General features: G+C 45.3%; 1 protein-coding gene and 1 non-coding gene across 3 annotated transcripts in view; both read right to left on the bottom strand.

Moving 5' to 3' along the window:
- TIMM23B (translocase of inner mitochondrial membrane 23 homolog B) overlaps window positions 1–20,835 on the bottom strand; it is a 32,686-nt gene that overhangs the window by 6,432 nt on the left and 5,419 nt on the right. The window contains exons 2-6 of one of the 2 annotated variants that reach the window (XM_038744203.1): window positions 18,875–18,933; window positions 17,529–17,622; window positions 15,758–15,842; window positions 10,884–10,942; window positions 7,682–7,792 (exon numbers count right to left, since the gene is read on the bottom strand). In XM_038744203.1, the coding sequence (XP_038600131.1) occupies window positions 7,682–7,792; window positions 10,884–10,942; window positions 15,758–15,842; window positions 17,529–17,622; window positions 18,875–18,933 (408 nt within the window). Of the gene's footprint in view, window positions 1–7,681; window positions 7,793–10,883; window positions 10,943–14,973; window positions 15,396–15,757; window positions 15,843–17,528; window positions 17,623–18,874; window positions 18,934–20,835 lie in introns of those variants that run through there. The other variant, XM_038744204.1, reaches the window with a different exon arrangement.
- Window positions 14,332–14,536, bottom strand: LOC119925947. The gene has a single exon (XR_005449869.1). It is a non-coding gene; the product is annotated as a small nucleolar RNA SNORA74 (small nucleolar RNA).

The raw sequence follows: 20,835 nt of genomic DNA, 5'->3' as shown, positions 1-20,835 counted from the left end.
AACACAAGGCCCCGAAACACGTAGGCACTGCTCCTCCCACTCATATTGATGAACTGTGCCCTGGGTGGCCTCTTCCCCTTCAGACCCATCAGTGAACAACGGCACGATTTCTGAGGGTGAAAGGGCAAAAGTTAGACAGCTTTCTGGGAAAGCCGCCACACAAATGGGAGAGAACGAATCAGAGCCTTCAATTGGGACTCTGTGTCTGAGACCCAGATGGATAGGGGAAGAGAAACATCTTAGGATAAGGAATGCCTTGAAAAGAGAGAGAGAGAGAGAGAGAGAGAGAGAGAGAGAGAGAGAGAGAGAGAGAGAGAGAGAGAGAGAGAGAGCACACAAAAGAACTCAAGTTTATGAAGTTTACCTTGATTTGTATAATCATCATCAATCGTATTTATTGAGCGCTTACTGTGTGCAGAGCACTGTACTAAGCACTTGGGAAGTACAAGTTGGCAACATATAGAGACAGTCCCTGCCCAATAGTGGGCTCACAGTCTAAAAGGGGGAGACGGAGAACAAAACCAAACATACTAACAAAATAAAATAAATAGAATAGATATGTACAAGTAAAATAAATCAATAAGTACAATAAATAAATCAATAATAAACAAGTAAAAATCAATCAATGGCACTTACTGAGCACTTACTGAATTCAGAGCATTGTATTAAGCAGCTGGAAGAGTACAGCTGGTGGGCAGGGAAAGTGCCTACCGACACTCTTCTTAATATTGTTCTCTCCTAAGAGCTCTGCACACAGTAAGCATTCCATAAATACGACTGACTGGTCTAACATAACAAGGTTTTTAGGAACATTCCCTACCCATAAGGTGCTTTCAGTCTAGAGGGGGAGACATACATTTCGGATATGTCCGTAAAGGCTGGGGGGACTGAAGGTGGGGTGAATAAAGGGTTCCTAGCCAAATGCAAGGATGATTTTTAGACTGTGAGCCCACTGTTGGGTAGGGACTGTCTCTATATGTTGCCAATTTGTACTTCCCAAGCGCTTAGTACAGTGCTCTGCACATAGTAAGAGCTCAATAAATACGATTGATGATGATGTAGGAGGGAGAGGGAATAAGGGAAAATGAGGACACAGTCGGGAAGGACCTCTTGGGACAGACGTAATTCTAGCAAGGTTTTGACGGTCGGGGGAGTGGCGGCCTGTTGTATATCAGGGAGAGGAAGTTGAGAAGCAGCATGGCCTAATGGATACAGCACAGGCCCGGGAGTCGGAAGGACCTGGTTCATTCACTCATTCAATTGTATTTATTGAGCGCTTACTGTGTGCAGAGCACTGCACTAAGCGCTAGGGTGGATCCAAGCAAATCAATTTGGACACAGTCCCTTGTCCCACACGGAGCGCACACTCTCAATCCCCATTTTACAGATAAAGGAACTGAGGCCCAGGGAAGGGAAGTGACTCGCCCAAGGTCACGTAGCAGGTAAGTGGCAGAGACAGGTTAGAACCTGTGACCCTCTGAGTCCCAGGCCCTGGCTCTATCCAGTTCGCCACGCTGCTTCCCCCGGCTCTGCCACCTGCCTTCTGTGTGACTTTGGGCAAGTCACTAACTTCTCTATGCCTCAGTTCCCACATCTGCAAAATGGGGATTAAGAACTGTGAGCCCTGTGTGGGATAGGGACCGACTAATCCGATTACCTTGTATCTACTCCAGCACTTACAACAGTGCCTGGCACATGAGCACTTAACAAATACCACATTTATTACTAGAAAAATGATCCACGCAGCAGAATAAAGTATGGACTGGAGTTGGGTTAGACAGAAAGCAGGGAGGTCAGTGAGAAGGAAGATCATCATCACTCGTATTTATTGAGCGCTTACTGTGTGCAGAGCACTGTACTAAGCACTTTGGAAGTACAAGTTGGTAACATATAGAGACAGTCCCTACCCAACAGTGGGCTCACAGTCTAAAAGGAAGATGAAGTAGTCAAGGCAGGATATTTTAAATACTTGGATTAACATGGTAATAATAATAACAATAATGACGATGATGGCATTTGTTAAGCGCTTACTACGTGGAAAGCACTGTTCTAAGCCATCTGGATGGATTCTGGTGACATAGTGAAGGTAGAACCGAATGAGATGCGTTGAAGATAGTGCCAAGGTTATGGGCTTGTGAAACAGGGAAGATAGTGGTGTTGTCTACAGTGATGGGAAAGACTGGGGGAGGACTGGGTTTGGGTGGAGAGATGAGGAGCTCTATTTTGGACATGTTAAATTTGAGGCATCAATGCAATGTATAATGAGTTAAGACTGCCAACAGGAGGTGATGAACAGCAGCCTAGTTATTCAGCCACTCACATTCACGATCCGAGGCAAGATGCCGCCTCAGCTACACTCTCTCCCCAGTAGAAACAAGAAGCACACAATCTCGAAAGGTTAAGGAAATGGAATTCTCTAAAAAAAATCTGGGAGTAACAGGCCTTCTGACAACAAGCACAATACCTGAATGTCACTCCTTTATGACAAGAGCCCTAGATTTCTTATTTCTAGACTGTAAGCCCAGTGTGGGCAGGGAATGTCTCTCTCTATTGCTGAATTGTACTTTCCAAGCACTTAGAACAGTGCTCTGCACACAGTAAGCGCTCAATACAGTGGAAAGAATGAACATAAATATTTGTGCCACCAAGAGTTCCCTAACCACTCCCCTCCCTCCCACCTCAGAGCAAAACAAAACTCTCCTTGCTTTGAAAATGCTTCAATTCATACACCGGGCTTCTTTTCGGATCCTGAGGGAAGCAAAAATTACTTGCCATTCTGTCTCTCCCTCTCTTCTTTGTAAAGGCAAACCAGCACCCAATTTCACTAGTCCTTATACTTGAGATACAGAGGTCAAATACGCTCTTGGGAATTTAACTCATGAACGTACCTTGCAAGCAGCAGCACATATACACAAATCCAAGTTAGGGATAACCATGCTACTGAATTTACAGTTTATAAATTTCTCAAAAGCAATCATCCAACAATCTTCTTTAATAACAATAATAATAATGGCATTTGTTAAGTGCTTACTATGTGCAAAGCACTGTTCTAAGCGTTGGGGGGATACAAGGTGATCAGGTTGTCCCACGTGAGGCTCACAGGCTTAACCCCCCATTTTACATATGAAGTAACTGAGGCTCAGAGAAGCTGACTTGCCCAAGGTCATACTGCAGAATAAGGTTCTTTAATAAGGTTCTTCTTACACATTTGCTTTGAGTGGGGATATTTTTCAACACAAGCTTGGTAATATAATTTTTACTACTCCTGAGGGATATGGGTTGAAAATGACGTGAAACAAACAGGTTTCTTTTGGGGTGAACTCAAGAGATGGTAAAACTTTTCTGCTTTCCAGTGGAAGGCTTGGATTTGACCTTACCAGTGGAGAGTGGTGACATAAATAATATTTAATGCTGAGTAGAGATTTAATCACTGACCCACACACAGGTCACACACCTGTGGTTCTGGGTTAATCACTAAACTCAAAATGGATTACAAAAAGCATGGCCACACAGACCTTCTTGTTTGGACGTGCGATGGGTTTTTAAGAGCCCAACCAGGCAAATATTCAGTAGGAATCATCATCAATCATCAATCGTATTTATTGAGTGCTTACTATGTGCAGAGCACTGTACTAAGCGCTTGGGAAGTACAAACTGGCAACATATAGAGACAGTCCCTACCCATCAGTGGGCTCACAGTCTAAAAGGAATCTGTTTCATTTAGCTGGAGTGTAAACAGGCTATTCAGCTTGAGTTCGATAATAATAATAATGGCATTTATTAAGTGCTTACTATGTGCAAAGCAAGGTTCTAAGCACTGGGGAGGTTATATGGTGACCAGGTTGTCCCACGGGGGGCTGACAGTCTGAATCCCCATTTTACAGATGAGGTAACTGAGGCAAAGAGAAGTGACTTGCCCCAAGTCACACAGCTGACAACTGGCAGAGCCAGGAATTGAACCCACGACCTCTGACTCTGAAGCCCGGGCTCTTTCCACTGAGCCACGCACCTGCCTAACAACTTGAGTTGGCTTTAGTGAGGAACAACTGCACTCCAGAGAGGCCTTCTATACCCAAGGCATTATTTCAGAAGTAAGGACTTGGCGATTACGTAGATACATTTATGGTATTTGTTAAGTGCTTTCTATGTGCCAGGAGCTGTAGGAAATGCTGGGGTAGGTATAAGATAATCAGGTTGGACACAGTCCCTGTCCCACATGGGGCTCACGGTATTCAGAGGCACAGAGAAGTTAAATGAGTTGCCCAAGGTCATACGGCAGATAGGCGGTGGAGACAGGATTGGAATCCAGGTCCTTCTGGCTCCCAGGCTCGTATCCTTCCTGCTAGATCTCGCTACTTCTCTCAATATATTTAGAAACCGTTCATTTCTGTCTATCCAGACCCCTCCGACCCATCGACAAACCCCGTGAAGGTCAAAAGACTCGCCATGTAATTCTCCTTGTGGTTCTGAACGGTCTTACTCTGGAGAAAAGGCCCAAGGAGCGCAATTCTCTCCTGACGGTTGGGCTGGAACAGCGTGGCTTAGTGGGAAGAGCACGGGCTTGGGAGTCAGAGGACGTGGGTTCTAATCCCGGCTCTGCCACTTGTCTGCTGTGTGACCTTGTGCAAGCCGCTTAACTTCTCTGGGCCTCAGTTATCCCATCTGTAAAATGGGGGTTAAAACCTCGAGCCCCATGTGGGACCACCTGATTACCTTGTATCTAGCCCAGTTCTTACAACTGCGCTCAGCACATAGTCAGCGCTTAATACCACAATAATGCTAATAATGATAGTCCCTGATTTTAGGTTAATATCATTGTCACCCGTTGACTGGAGGCAAGGCCCTGTCCCACACTGAGCCCCTTCCTTCCTCTCCCCCTCGTCCCCATCTCCATCCCCCACATCTTACCTCTTTCCCTTCCCCAAAGCACCTGTGTATATGTATATGTTTGTACATATTTATTACTCTATTTATTTATTTATTTTACTTGTACCTATCTATTCTATTTATTTTATTTTGTTAGTATGTTTGGTTTTGTTCTCTGTCTCCCCCTTTTAGACTGTGAGCCCACTATTGGGTAGGGACTGTCTCTAGATGTTGCCAACTTGTACTTCCCAAGTGCTTAGTACAGTGCTCTGCACACAGTAAGTGCTCAATAAATACGATTGATGATTATGATGACGATTATGATGACGATAAGGCAGTAGCCCTTACTCCCCTCAAATGCTTCTTTGGAAAGTCCGAGAAGCTTGGCTGCTCCTGGGAAAAACAGGAGGCCTTCACACCAGCTGTGCTCTTTCTCTCGTGGCCGGAACCCACTCTCGCAGCCCAAATGAAGAGAGGCCAGCCACTCCCTAAAGCCCCACACCAGGCAGCGGGTAGGAGGCATGAAAGTTTCAAAACCCCATCAAGTGCAGACTCCATTAGAACCCATCTCTTATTTAGGTTGTGGAAAAGCAATCTGCTCTTTAGGTTAAAACACAAACCAAGCACTTCATTTTTTTAAAAGAAATTTTTCTGACCAAACACCCTTTTAATAATAATAATAATAATAATGGCATTTATTAAGCGCTTACTATGTGCAAAGCACTGTTCTAAGCCAATGCTTCACTCCATAATTTATATGCATGGTTTCAGAAAATAAACATTCCAAGAGCATTAATTTTTATCAATCAATCAATCATATGTATTGAGCGCTTATTGTGTGCAGAGCACTGTACTAAACGCTTGGGAAGTACAAGTTGGCAACATACAGAGACAGTCCCTACCCAACAGTGGGCTCACAGTCTAGAAATCAATAATCAATAATTACTAAGCCTTAAGAATGCAGACTTGTAGGATCAAAATAAACATTTCCTACGCCCTTTCTGATCTGATTTTACAATCCACATAAATACTGGATTACAGAGCTAGGCTGAAGAAAATACACGAAGGGGTCCTGCTCTTTCCCTCTAATCAGAAATGAAATCGGTGAAAACGACAACCTTGCAACAGCTTTGGAAGAAAAAAAGTGCCAAAACCCACTTCTCTGATCACTGATAGCCTATTCCTAAAATATACTGCAGTGATAAATGCAGTGCAGCAAACTAGAACCTCAATATCTTATAACTACGAACTACTGAGCTCAGCCTTTATTTGTGGAGAAGAGGGCACAAAAGTACTCTCGGCAATTATAAAGCTAAGACACTGCAAAAACAAGAATCAAGGAACTTAGATCTAACGCTAAGGCGACCACTGAGCAGTAGGTAGTGGTCTTTATTAGGCAGACAACTTTTACTCTCCCTCCTTCCTGACATACCACAACACCAATGACTCTGTTAGTATTCTCTTTAGGCTGGTTTGGGAATGGGATAAGACAGAGAAAGAACTAGCCCTGAAATGTTCCCACAAACACCCACCCATGATTCGTACTTCCCCTTTTTTTCTCTTTACCATGGTATTTATTAAGTGCATACTACAAGCTAGGCACTGGGGTAGACACAAGGTAATCCGGTCCACATCCCACATGGGGTTCAGTTTTAATCCCCATCTGACAGATGAGGGAACTGAGGCACAGAAGTCAAGTGTCTTGCCCAAGGTCCCACAGCACACAAGTGGCAGAGCCGGGATCAGAACCCAGATTGCGGGCCGTGCTCTACCCACTAGACCACACTGCTTCTCACCCACCCATCCACGACTGGCACATTCCTTGCAATAGTGTGCAGGGTGTAATCCAGGCCAGGGCACAGGGCCTCTGGGGCAAGGTCCGGGTATTCCAGGCTCCCTTTCCCAACCCTTTCCCGGGGCCTCACCTCTTATACAACAATAATAACACACAGCAAACGTGCACAGGGATGATAGCCATTGCGGCAATTCTGGTTTCTGGACTTTGACCCACATAAAGTTCCACTATCTGTGTAGAGGAACACCAGCAAGAAAGCCGCCTTATCTTCTTTTTTTTTATTTGAATGTCATATTTCAACATTTCCTTATGAAGGCAGTTAAATGCAACGACTTCACTAATCACCAAGCATCCGCATAGGCACACGAACGTTCGGATCCCGACTCTTTCGGAGAAATCGGGTGAGCAGTCACTTGAGGGTCGATGCCAGGGGACGCTTAGGGTGCCTATTCGGTGAGGCGGACTCATGCGTACGCCAGCCGTCCCCAGAAGGGCAACGATGCCAGCCAGACCAAGGGACAGCCTGTTCGCCTCCCAGGAAGGCAAGACTACCACGCACCTGCTATTGCTTCAAACAGCTGACTACCACCGGAACTCAGGGTCAATACACTCAGCGCTATTTTTTTAATTATTAAAGGGGATCTGGGGCCATGTAAAATTCTGACAAGTCTGACAGCAGCTTTGCCGAACACCCTAAGAAGCTGGCCCTCCTTCTGTCCTTTGAACAGTAATATTTCTGGCAACCCATAAAACTTTAAGTTCTTAATGACTGACACGATAGTTCAGGACCCCGTTTAAAAATCAGTGGTTCTGAACTTTCCACCGAGATCAGAAAGAGGACGTGTTTGTTTTCCAAGTCAAACAGACCAAAGTACAGGAGGAACAGCCATCACGTATCTTTTTACCTGTGAAATCGCAGACTTGGTGAGGGAACTCGAAAAGTCTGCCTCACCGACAGGTCAATCTGCCTCTGGAGATGTACTTCCCAGACAGGAAAAACAAGTTTTAATATAAGCTCACCTGTGCATTTGTACAACATTCCAGTCATGGTCCCAGCTGCTATCGTGTTGATGTCATCTTCTGCCCCTCGTGTTTTCTCTATAATCACGCCAAATGCACTGTACAGCAGAGCTGGAAGGTACAAAGGGGAAAGTTTGAGTCGCTAGTTGGTCTGCGCCTAGTCAGGAGGATAGATCATCATCATCATCAATCGCATTTATTGAGCGCTTACTGTGTGCAGAGCACTGTACTAAGCGCTTGGGAAGTACAAATTGGCAACATATAGAGACAGTCCCTACCCAACAGTGGGCTCACAGTCTAAAAGGGGGAGACAAAACCAAACATACTACAAAATAAAATAGAATAGATATGTACAAGTAAAATAAATAGAGTAATAAATATGTACAAACATATATACATATATACAGGTGCTGTGGGGAAGGGAAGGAGGATAGATATCCAGTATGATCAAATCCATCAATCAGTGGTAGTCACTGAGTGCTGACTTTGTGCTGAGCACGGTACTAAGAAATGCCTGGGAGAGGTACCGTTATTTGGCAGACATGAACCCTACCCACAAGGATCCCCTAAGTTTCCTTTAACCACTCTTCTAGACAAAAGACTGGACTGGATGAATAGGGTGGGTGGGGGAGAAGTCTGATCTAGAGAAGCAGCGTGGCTCCGTGGAAAGAGCCAGAGGTCATGGGTTCTAATCCCGGCTCCGCCACTGGTCAGCTGTGTGACTTCGGGCAAGTCACTTCACTTCTCTGAGCCTCAGTATCCTCATCTGTAAAATGGGGATTAAGACTGTGAGCCCCTCGTGGGACAACCTGATCACCTTGTATCCCCTCCAGTGCTTCAAACAGTGCTTTGCACATGGTAAGCGCTTAACAAACGCCATTATTATTATCTAGGAGAGCATTGCTTACGGTCTCAAGCTTTTAACTGAAATGGCCAGTAAAATAAGTACACAAGGAAAAGGACCCAACTGTACCCCAAAACCCACTCTACACAACTGCATAAAGCAGAGCCCTCGCAGTACTTCCAAAGGATTCAAAATGGCAAAAAGGACAGCGCTACTTCATTTTCCCAAGTACTTCCGATATAACTGAAGGCTTTCACTCGCCCCACCAAATTACTTCACCTGGAAAGAAAGCTGTCCATCTTTTCCAAATCCTTCTGTTAAAGGAGGCCCCAAAACTTTGCACTTCTTCCCTCGTTACTTCACCGATAAGCAGAAGACCTCTCTTTTACACATCCATTCCCACTAAGACCAATACTTACTAATGAAAAGAACAAGCACTCTGCTAGGTACTGGGGAAGATATAATACAATCAGATCAGACAGAGTACCACCCAGAGCTCATGGTTTAGGAGCAATGGAGACCTGGTGGCATTTCCATTATACAGATGAGGAAACTGAGGCACAGAGAGGGTAAGTGACTTTTCCCAAGGTCACACGACAGGCAACTGGCAGCCAGGACTGCAGGTCTTCTGCCTCCCTGATTTGGGCCCTACTAGCCCACGCTGGGTTTAAGTTTTCATGGAACAAATGTAATGTTAAGCAACTGACCAAATGTTAAGGTGTTTGCACCTATAGACAAGACCAATGAAAGTATCTCTCTGATGATGTGTAGTTTAATCCGCTGTTGCCGACTTGTACTTTCCAAGTGCTTAGTATAGTGCTCTGCACACAGTAAGCACTTAATAAATATGATTGAATGAATCAGTCCGGCCTTCAGGCCCAGTCTGGGAACACTTTTGCTAATATGCCCACGAAAGGGACAAAATATTTCAACCATTTCCACCAACCAACCCTGAGCCCTGCCATTGCTGGGCAATTCTGGGTCAGAAAGGTTGCTTTGGTAGTTGGTGGGAGGGGAAGAAGCAAGGTCAGGCCCAGACAGGGGGTGCCAGTTGGGCAGTTAGCTCCCCACAGGTGAATTGGGAAGGATGAGACGCAGCAGGGCGCAGTGGATAGACCATGGACCTGGGCTCTAAAGTTAAGGGCAAGATTGCCAGCGCGGAGGCCTCCAGGAAGAAAAAATGAAACACCAAGCAGAATCCTGTAGGTACCTGGCCAGAGCTGGATGCCCATGTCGAGACCCCCGCCCAGATCTACATGAAAGCAACGTGGCGTAGTGAATAAAGCATGGGCCCGGGAATCAGAAGGACCTGGGTTCTAATTCCGGCTCCACCACTTGTCTGCTGTGTGACCTTGGGCAATTCAATCACCTTCTCTGGGCCTCAGTTCCCTGTAAAACAGGGACTGAGACTGTGAGCCTCATGGGGGCATGGACTATATCCAGCCTGATTAACTTGTACCTACCCTACTGCTTAGTATAGTGCTTAGAACATAGTAAGTGACTGATAAATATATACATATAATATATAGGTATATATAATATATATATATATGTATATATATTTAAAGGGACAGGGGAAAAGAAGCTGGCTTATGCTTGCTCCCACTCCAGGTTGGACTGGGCTTCAATATCCCAGATCTCTCTTGGGGGCTGGGAAGGGGAGGGAGAAAAACTGGCAGCAAAATCTTTGATGGTTTGTGTATGGTGCAGTTCTCCAGGGAAGTGGACCCCTGCGAATTTTCCAAGCCAGTTTAAGGGTACCCAAGGGCGCAGAAGTTTATTAACCTTTCCACAAGATAAATGAACCATCGCACCCTACCCAACACTGAGCTACATGTTCTTGGGCTGATTACACAGGATATACTTTACAAGGAATTTAGCCTTGGATTTAGGGGAATCCAGCCAGGTACACGGCAGCAGATCATTTTCCCCGGAAACACCTGGCAGAGGGGCTTGATTAATGTGTCACTCCACTGTTCCACGCCAGAACTTTCAACCCTCCAACTCTAAGCCACCCAACCTTTGGCTTTAAATGCATTATTTTATTTGTTCCAAAAAGATAAAATGCACCAGCTGTGAATAAAGGGACTACAGGGAATAGAATTTAGCCAAGGTGGAATGACCAACTGGAGTTCCAACTGGCACTCAAACTAGCTTTTTTCACCGCCTTTAATGCATTTTTATTTACAGTTGTTGCACTTTGGTGGCAGGAAGGAGAGGGCCTGTAATGAGCAGAACAAGTTCTACAACAAATTTCTGAAAAGCCACAATTACGTCTTTGGGCAGAAATCCTGGATGTTACATGGCTTCAAGAGATACAACATTTTCTTACTTCTCACAGCTGTCAGCTCCACTTACCTAGAGACCCGAGAGTGTTAGCCCATAACGCCCCTTGCCTGGTGACCATATTCAAAATCCTAGGGACAGAAAGAGAGAAACATGTCACTCCTGAGTGGCATCCTCTTGGACACAAGGTTCTTAGTATTCTGTTCTACATCAGTGTGACCAAACTAGAGGCTCACGGAGTGCAGGCAGCTCACAACCCTCTAAATTTGTCTGCCTGTCCTCCGCCAATTAAGAACCGCTTCATTCCGTCACTGTCTCTCACTCCTAGCTTCAAGCCAAAGATGGAGGTAGAAAAAGCAGGAAAGGAACAGGGATTTATACATTCACTCAACCTTCTAGAGTGTGAGTCCGTTGTTGGGTAGGAATTGTCCCTATCTGTTGCCAAATTGTACTTTCCAAGTGCCTAGTACAGTGCTCTGCACACAGTAAGCGCTCAATAAATACGACTGAATGAATGAATCAGTGGGATTTACTGAGTGCTATGTGCAGAGCATCGTTCTAAGTCCTTGGGAGAGTACAATACCTACAGAGTGGATAATAATAATAATGATGGTATTTGTTAAGCGCTTACTGTGTGCAAAGCACTGTTCTAAGCACTGGGGGGGTACAAGGTGATCAGTTTGTCCCACGGGGGGCTCACAGTCTTAATCCCCATTTTGCAGATGAGGGAACTGAGGCAAAGAGAAGTGAAGTGACTTGCCCCAAGTCACACAGCTGACGGAGCCGGGATTTGAACCCCTGACCTCTGACTCCAAAGCCCGTGCTCTTTCCACTGAGCCATGCTGCTTTTCTAGACACATTCCCTGCCCATAATGAACTTTCAGTCTAGTGGGGGAGACAGGCATTAATGTGAATAAATAATTTAAAGATATGTGCATAAGCATTCTGGGGTTGGGGCAAATATCAAATGTCCTAAGGTCACAGATCCAAGTGCAGGGACAGAAGGGAGAGTGAGCTGGGAAAAACTAGGGCTTAATCAGGGAAGGCCTCATGGAGAAAATGTGATCTTAATTGTGCTTTGAAGGTGGAGAGAAAGGTGGTCTGGTGTAAGAGATTCCAGGCCAGGGGGAGGATGTGGGAATGGGGTCGGTGGTGATATGCGAGATTGGGGCACAGTGAGTAAACTGACGTCAGAGGAAAAGAGTGTGCGGGCTGGGCTGAAGCAGATTAGTGAGGTGAGGTAGGATTGGGTGAGCTGATTGAGTGCTTTAAGAGCAGGCAGAGCCCCCCCCACCGAGTCACAGACTTTCCCTGAATGTCGACAAAGGGGCCTGAAAACTAGCAAAGCAGCAGGATTTCCTTGTGCCCTAGCCAACCACATCCACAATGAAATGTGCCACCTGTAACTGATTCTCCCCTGCTCCTTTCCGGGCAAGATCAGGCCCCCTGACTGGAACACACCAGGACAAGAATTGGTGGCTGACACCCTGCTATATTTCACAGCCCTCTTTAAAACTGGTGCCTGAAGCAGAGAGAAAGAACCGGGAGCTTTGGGGACAAGCAGTGTGCAGTGCCCGAGCCCTCTGACGGTAACAGTCCCTCTGTTTCACACCACACTGCAAATATCTGGGTCCCCCAGGGTTTCTCTCTCCTGGACTTGTTTTACTTTGGAAATTATAAAAACAGCAATCATTTATACATTCACCCTGAACTAGAGAAGCAGTGTGGCCTAATGGATAGAGGATGGGCCTGGGAGTAATAAGGCACTAAATTCTAATCCCAGCTCCGCCACTTGCCTGCTTTGTGACCTTGGGCAAGTCACTTCACTTCTCTGGGCTTCCGTTCTCTCTTTTGTAAAATGGGGATTGAGACTGTGAGCCCTACATGGGACAGGACTGTGTCCAACAAGATTTGCTCGAATCCACCCCAGTGCTTACTATAGCGCGTGGCACATAGTAAGCGCTTAACAAATGCTATTAGTATTAGTAGTAGTAGTAGTAGTAGTAGTAATAATAAACCTGGATCCACCACTTGTCTGCTGTGTGATCTTGGGCCTGCCACTTCATTTCTCTGTGCCTCAGTTAATCTCCTCTATAAAATGGGGATGAAGACCGTGAGTCCCGTGTGGGACAGGGACTGTGTCCAACTCGATTTGCTTGTATCCACCCCAGTGCTCAGTACAGTGCCTGGCACAAAGTAACTACTTAAAAACCATCAACATCAACTAAGAAAGATCATTTCACGTCTGCTCCTCCTATGGCAGCCCAGAAACTGTTAATATCTAGTCTGGGCAGGGATTGGGAAAAATATTCAGAATACACGGAATTTGTCTTTCAGATTACGGCTCCCGTCTATTCAGGGTCAAGCAAGCGTTTTAAAAGATTACTGCAAAAATGGAGGATACCACGGCAATCCTATCGCTGCTAGGAGGAGCTAATTTGATTTGTTTTTTTGTGTAAAGTTCTGCGGATAAAGTGAATGAAGAAAACGGTCATACTTTTGGCCACTCCAACCACCCTTTATTATGACATATCACATTACTAAAGAGTCAGGCTTCTGGGTTACGCACATCCAATTTAGAGAAGACTATGGCTCTTTCAGAGTTTAGGGGCTGGTATCCGCCTAACAAATGGCACTGAAAAAAGGCAATAAGATAATTGTTTGAATCTGTAACACTAGGTTTCATTTTTCCAGCATGCTTTTGCTTCAATTATAGTAGTCCCGCGGCATTGTTGGATGTTTTGTCCGTGGCTCCGCTTATCTATCAGCAGCCGGGCCCTGGTCCTGGCCGCCTGCTAGAGAAGCAGCATGGCTCAGTGGAAAGAACACAGGCTTTGGAGTCAGAGGTCACGGGTTCAAATCCCGGCTCCGCCACTTGTCAGCCGTGTGACTTTGGGCAAGTCACTTCACTGGGCCTCAGTTCCCTCAGCTGTAAAAGGGGGATGAAGACTGAGCTGCACATGGGACAACCTGATCACCTTGTAACCTCCCCAGCGCTTAGAACAGTGCTTTGCACATAGTAAGTGCTTAATAAATGCCATTGTTAAATGCCACTGTTATCTGTCCGGTCAGCAGCAGCCACAGCCCCGCCTCCTCTGGGCCTGGCTGGCTTTCTCTTACCGCTCCCCCACCCCACCCCACTGCAAAGCCTGGATTGTCAGGAGTCATTACATAATAATAATTATGGCATTTGTTAAGTGCCTACTATGTTCTGAGCACTGGGGTAGATACAAGAGAATTGGGTTGGACAGTCCCTGGCCCACGTAGGGCTCACCCTCTTAATCCCCGTTTTACAGATGAGGGAACTGAGGCACGGAGAAGTGAAGTGGCTTGCCCAAGGTTACACAGCAGGGCAGTAGCAAAGCAGGGACAAGACTCAGGGCTCCCTCCCGTGGATCTGTGCTCTTCCCACTAGACCCTGCTACCTTACACAGAAGACACTTAATTTGGGCCCAACTGCTGCCAGTCATGGAATAATGAAAAGTGCAGTTAATAAAACAATGAAGATATCAGTACATTTTATGTCTGCCCCCAGACTAGCACTAAACAGCCAGTGTACATGTTTAGCACACTCTCAAAAGGCAGAGTTCTGCCCTGCGCTGGTTCCAGAAGTTACCAGAACGGTGACAATGGCAACCAGATTTAAACGACAGAACATTAATCTCCCAGCAGCGTAACACTGTCACAGGAACAGAAACACCCTGGACAGCTGACTTACCGCTGGAGCTTGGTGTCACGAGGCGACTATTACGGGCTCTCTAGGGAACTTGTTTTTAATCGCTTCCTCAAAGCTGGTTTATTTCCGTTTATTTCCTTCCAAACCTTACAACGTACTTTTGCTAGAGACAAGACACTTGATGGTTAAGGCTACTGAATGTGTTCTGTACAGACACTGATGGTCTGACACTCTTTTCAAAAATTAAGGCACACTGCAAATGTATCATGTTATTTATTTACATTATTAGTCATGTCTCCTGGTTGGACCCTTTGTGCTCTGTTTTAAAAACCGTTCTCAGTGGTGATTCCACCAAGAAAGCCTTTGCTCTTTTAGACTGTGAGCCCACTGTTGGGTAGGGACTGTCTCTATATGTTGCCAATTTGTACTTCCCAAGCTCTTAGTACAGTGCTCTGCACACAGTAAGCGCTCAATAAATACGACTGATGATGAAGAAAGCAGTTTATTACTAAACACAGGTAGTCCCCAGGATCGAGTCTGGATTTCTGCCATTTTAGGACTGAAAACGAGACAGGGGGAAAAATAGCCCGAAATGAAGTAAAGCATACTCAGGGTCGAATGCACTTGGAAATAAATATCTGAATTGCAGTGCGACTTTTTTTTGTGGTGGACGTTTTGAACCGAACAGAGGGGAGGGTAAAACAAGACGCAAGGGCTCGGCTCGTCAAGGATAATGGGACAGAGGTCACGTCGTGGTTGTTATCCACAGGACGAGGAAGAAGTGGAGCGGAGTTTCAAGGGGGTGACCTTGAGTGGGCGTTTTCATGCCTTTAACACAACAACTTGCCAAACAGGCACATGTGTTGCCACCTACTGGACGAACTGCTTCGAGGTAGAAAGACGGTTTGCTAAAAACAGAAACAACACACACTAAAATTAGTTTCCTTTCCTAAATTGCGACTAGAGTTGTACATAAATTCCGTCCTTATTAGTTGGTGGGTCTTTTTACCGCAAAGACAAAAAACAGCACACAGTCCTTTCTGGGTTGTGAGCCCCATGGAGGTCAGGAACCAAGCCTAACTTTCACCTTGTGTATTTTTCCCCAGTGCTCTCTTCAGGGCCTAATAAATAACTCTCTGAAAACCACCCGAAAATCTTGCCATCTAAAACATGTGAACAAATCTCTCACGGTCTCCATTCTTGAAAGAGCAATGGAGGAACGCTTTCATTGCACTATTACACGATGTGAGCATCGGGACTTTTTACTTACTGTACGTTTCTTGGTTTGGACCAGGCCATGCTTTGTGTCTCCTTCAGTCCCAACCGTAGGCCGTTTGCTGCCCCAAATCCAGCCCCTGGAAAACCAGAATTCCCATCTTTACTGAACAACGAACCCAGACTTTCATAATAATACTGCTCTCTACACTTGTAATTTTCTCTTTCCTGACTCTATACCCAGGGGTAAACAAATAAAAAATCCAGGACCTACTAAATTTTAGAGTCTGGGCTAAGAATCCCACTTATTTCTCTCTTCTAATCTGTAGACACATGGACTGAAAATTCTATCCATGTTCTGAAAGGGCAAATGTCAGAAAAATGTGCTTTTCTAAATTTTCCTTTCAGGGCTGGGGAGTGTCTTGGTGTATCCTTTTCTTTGCAGTCCCAAGTCCCGGGGACAATTTTGCCTGTTTCCACTTTCCACCTCCTGCCCCTGCCCTGTTAATGCTCTTTCTTCTTTTTAATAATTCCCCTTCATTCTCTCTCAGGCAGTGAGAGAGTTGATTGGTGCCACAGACTCTATAGGACCCAGATTTTGGGGGCGGGGAGCGACTACGTCTTCGGAAAAAGCGCATCTTAAAATCCAGTGGTTGATTACAGACGTCTCAGAGTCAAAAATCCAAGATTATTTCACAGTTATTTTAACAGACCCTCCCCTCCACCGTTACTAAGCCAAGTAGCCAAGGGCCCAGAGGCGTCTGCTCCCGTTGAGGTATCAGAGATATTGCACCCGTTCTCCCTGCCGGCCATCTCACAACACGTACCGCTGGGCACATGGGGCATGAGCATGAGAATGTAAATGTCTCAGGCAAACCATGTACACCACTGCAAAAACAGCTCAAGGGTATGTCCAGCTAGCAGTAGGCCCTACCACTTCTCTTTTAACCAGAAGTGTCGGAGCGATGCTCACCCAAACGGCAGGAAGGAGGTCAGAAAAACGGCCCTACTGAGTCTTCACAGACAAAGCCTGCAAGAGACAGACTCTCTCTTCAGAATCCAGCCCCACCATCGGGGCATCACCTCTGAACCACATACCCTTCTCTCAGATTTCCTTTGCCCATACAGTGTACCCTTGATTGATGAGCTGCATTTCATTCTTTCTTTTAATGGGATTTGTTAAGTGCTTATAAAAGCGGCAGGCATTGTACCAAGCACTGGGGTAGATATGAGTTACTCAAGTTGGGAATAGTCCCTGTCCCACATGGAGCTCAGAGGTATACTCCCCATTTTACGGACGAGGTAGGAGGCACAGAAGTTAAGTGACATCCCCAGGGTCGCACAGCAGACAAGTGGCAGAGCCGGGATTAGAATCTAGGTCCTTCTAACTCCCAGGCCCATGCTCTATCTGCTAGGCCAAGCTGCTCGGCCCCACCGTGAGGAGTCAGAGGAAAAAAGGTGTCCACCTAACTGTGTCTCCCCAACTCTATAACTATCACGTTGAAGGTTGGAGATTTTCTGATTCAGAGGTGCCAACACACACGCACACTTCCTTCTCTCCTCCCACATCCTCTCCACACTCCCAATTAGCCAGGCTGTTAGTTGGGCAGTGCAGTCAAAGTGAAAAACTACCCCTCTTCACCAAGAAGGCCTTAAACCTGTAGGCTCAGGGCCTACTGTTTGAATCTCAAATCCACCCATGTCGCTGTGAGAGGTATCTGAATATCTATGCTTTTTGGTTCTCCAGTGCTTTGGCCAGCTAATCAATAGAATACTGGAATGATCACATACCATCCTGATAATTAAGCTCAGTTATTCTCACTCACCTGTCATGCAGCATCCTCCGATGGTAAAGAAGGCTAATTCGAATCTCCCCCGAGTTTTGTTAGCGCCAGTGGGTAAAATAAACTCATCTGTGTCCTAAAATAGTGTAAGTGAAAATATGTAAATTTAGTCCCAACAGAACACACCATTTGAGAAGCTCCTCTGAATTCTCTACATTGATGCTTATATATTCCTGATTAATTATAATTAGTATCAGCAACAACAGTATTTATTGCACCAGGATTTGCACCCTTTATTCATCATCCTTCATCCCCGCAGCCCTTATGTACATATATGTACTTTATTCATTTATATTAATGCCCGTCTCCCCCCGCTAGACTGAAAGCCCGCGGTGGGCAGGGAACATGCCTACCAACTCTGTTATACTGTGCCCTCCAAGTGCTTAATACTGCAATGCACACAGCAAGCGCTCAATCAATACAATTGACTGACTATTGAGTGCCTAATTTGTGAGGAGTATTGTATTTGCTCCTAGGGCGACATACATATAATGTCAAAGAGCCCTGCATTTGAGGCATTTCTCTACACCTCACTTTCTTAGTCTGTAAAGTGGGCCTGTGATACATGCTCTCTCCCACTTAGACTGTGAGCCCCATGTGGGACAGGAATTGTGTCCAACTTCATCACCCTGTATCTACCCCAGCGTTTAGTTCAGTGCTTGGCACATAAGTACTTAACAAATACCACAAGTATTATTATTAGAATAAGACTCCTAAGTTATTTCTTTTCTACTCAGCAGGCCTCTTTGGTTCAACTGCCCTACACTGATATAAGCTTTAAGGACCGAGTAAATGTCTCTGCTAATTATTTTCAGAGCAAAGGACCCTTGGGACAGCTCACTAGCCCTAGCTGTCCTCCATACAGCACGTAGAAGGATATTTCAAAAGGACAGAGAACCTAGGTAAATTAATCCACAAGGCTGAGGCATGGGTACTTGGCAACGTTTCTAAGACTGCATACTAAGATAAAAGTGGAAACAACACATCCATCAGTGGTATTTTTGAGTGCTTACTATGTGCAGAGCACTCTACTAAGCACTTGGGAGAGTACAATACAAACTAGCTTCCAAAAATATACCCATTAGAGTAACAGAGAGACTACCAACTTGCTGTCCCCAGCTTTGTTTACCAAAATGGTCTCGCTTAAAACATAAACACATTTAAATCTTTCAGAGGATGTTTGAGAGCAGCAAGGTGCCTCACGGCTTTGCATTAAGAACAGTGACATTACAGCACTGGTGATAGCTAGACTGTTTAGAGACTGGAAGGTTTTATTTTAAAAGGTCTGGGTCTAAGAAAACTATGAAATTACTCTGCAACAATCTTACCTGTACAAGATACCTGGGGTCCACATTTAAATATGGTGAAAGCGGGCTCATACCTGTAACTAAAGAGGAAAAAGATTGTTGACCAAACTATTTTCTTCCTTGATCAACTGGCATCCCATCAAATTGATGCCACCGTTTCTGCTGTAGGAAATGTTCATTTCACTTATGATGTGAGTCAATAGTGACTGGGATCATTTCCAGGTTGTTCTTTTTTGGCTACCACGAAGACGCCTTTCAACCCCTTCCCTAGTCTTCTAGGGACACAATCTGAAAGTCAACTTCTCCATGTCGTCTGAAGGGAGGACAGAATCATGAAGAAGTAGAAAAGGCTGTCTGGATCGCTCTAATAATCCCTGCCCCTTGGCACACGAATTTTAAACTGCTAGCATGTAAAGTATATATACGGACCCTCCCCCCACTCCCGGGTGGAGGAAGAGAAAGTTGCCGTAACTGTCACCGAAGGCTAGAATTTTAGCCCCACCACCAGCTAAAATTTGAGGATTAATGAAACTTTACAACAACTTTCAAGAGAGTTAATAAACTTTTAAAAAATGAATGAAAAGGATTGGAGAAGTTGAAAGGCAAGCAGTGATGTTTAGCAGTAGGCTGTATTACTCTATTTTTACTTATACATATTTATTACTCTATTTTATTAGTAATGTGCATATAGCTATAATCTATTTATTCTGACCGTTTTGACACCTGTCTACATGTTTTCTTTTATTGTCTGTCTCTCCTCTTCTAGACTGTGAGCCCGTTGTTAGGTCGGGACCGTCTCTATACGCTGCCGACTTGTAATAATAATAATGATAGCATTTAAGCGCTTACTATGTGCAAAGCACTGTTCTAAGCGCTGGGGAGGTTACATGGTGATTCAGGTTGTCCCACGGGGGGCTCACAGTCTTAATCCCCATTTTACAGATGAGAGAACTGAGGCCCAGAGAAGTTAAGTGACTTGCCCAAAGTCACACAACTGGCAATTGGGGGAGCCGGGATTTGAACCCATGACCCCTGACTCCAAAGCCTGGGCTCTTTCCACTGAGCCACGCTGCTTCTCTAGCGCTTAGTACAGCACTCTGCACAAAGTAAGCGCTCAATAAATACAACTAAATGAATGAATGCAGAGCACTGTACTAAGTGCTTGGGAAAAATACTATATAACAGAGTTGGTTGACACATTCTCTGTTGACAAGGAGCTTTCAATCTAGGGGGAAACAGACATTACAATTAATTATGGATATGGACTTAAGTATGGTGGGGGTGGGGGTGAGGGTGGGGTGAATCAAGGGTACAAATCCAAATGCAAGGGTGACAGACAGGAGAGGAGGAGGAAAAATGACAGATTCTCCTAAGGAAGCCCAATAAATGTTACTTATTTAAATGTAAAATGTTATCAGCAGCATGGTGTACTGGATAAAGCACGGGCTTGTGAGTCAGAAGTCATGGGTTCTAATCCCAGCTCCGCCAACTGTCAGCTGTGTGACTTTGGGCAAGTTACTTAACTTCTCTGTGCCTCAGTTACCTCACCTGTAAAATGGGGATTAGAACTGTGTGAGCCCCCGTGGGACAACCTGATCACCTTGTAACCTCCCCGGCGCTTAGAACAGTGCTTTGCACATAGTAAGCGCTTAACAAATACCATAATTATTATTATTACTGTGCGACCCTGGGCAAGTCCCTTCACTTCTCTGGGCCTCAGTTCCCCCATATGTAAATGGCGATGAAGACTGTGAGCCCCACGTGGGACAACCTGATCACCTTGTATCTCTCCCCGGTGCTTAGAACAGTGCTTGGCACAGAGTAAGCGCTTAAATACCATAATTATTATTATTACTCCTCTGTGCCTCAGTTCTCTCATCTGTGAAAGGGGGATGAAGACTGTGAGCCCCACGTGGGACAACCTGATGACCTTGTATCTACCCAAGCACTTAGCACAGTGCTCGGCACAGAGTAAGCGCTTC

This window comes from Tachyglossus aculeatus, chromosome 3 (genome assembly GCF_015852505.1).
Source record: "Tachyglossus aculeatus isolate mTacAcu1 chromosome 3, mTacAcu1.pri, whole genome shotgun sequence".
Lineage (NCBI taxonomy): Eukaryota > Metazoa > Chordata > Mammalia > Monotremata > Tachyglossidae > Tachyglossus > Tachyglossus aculeatus.
This window is presented reverse-complemented; position numbering and strand designations above follow the sequence as displayed.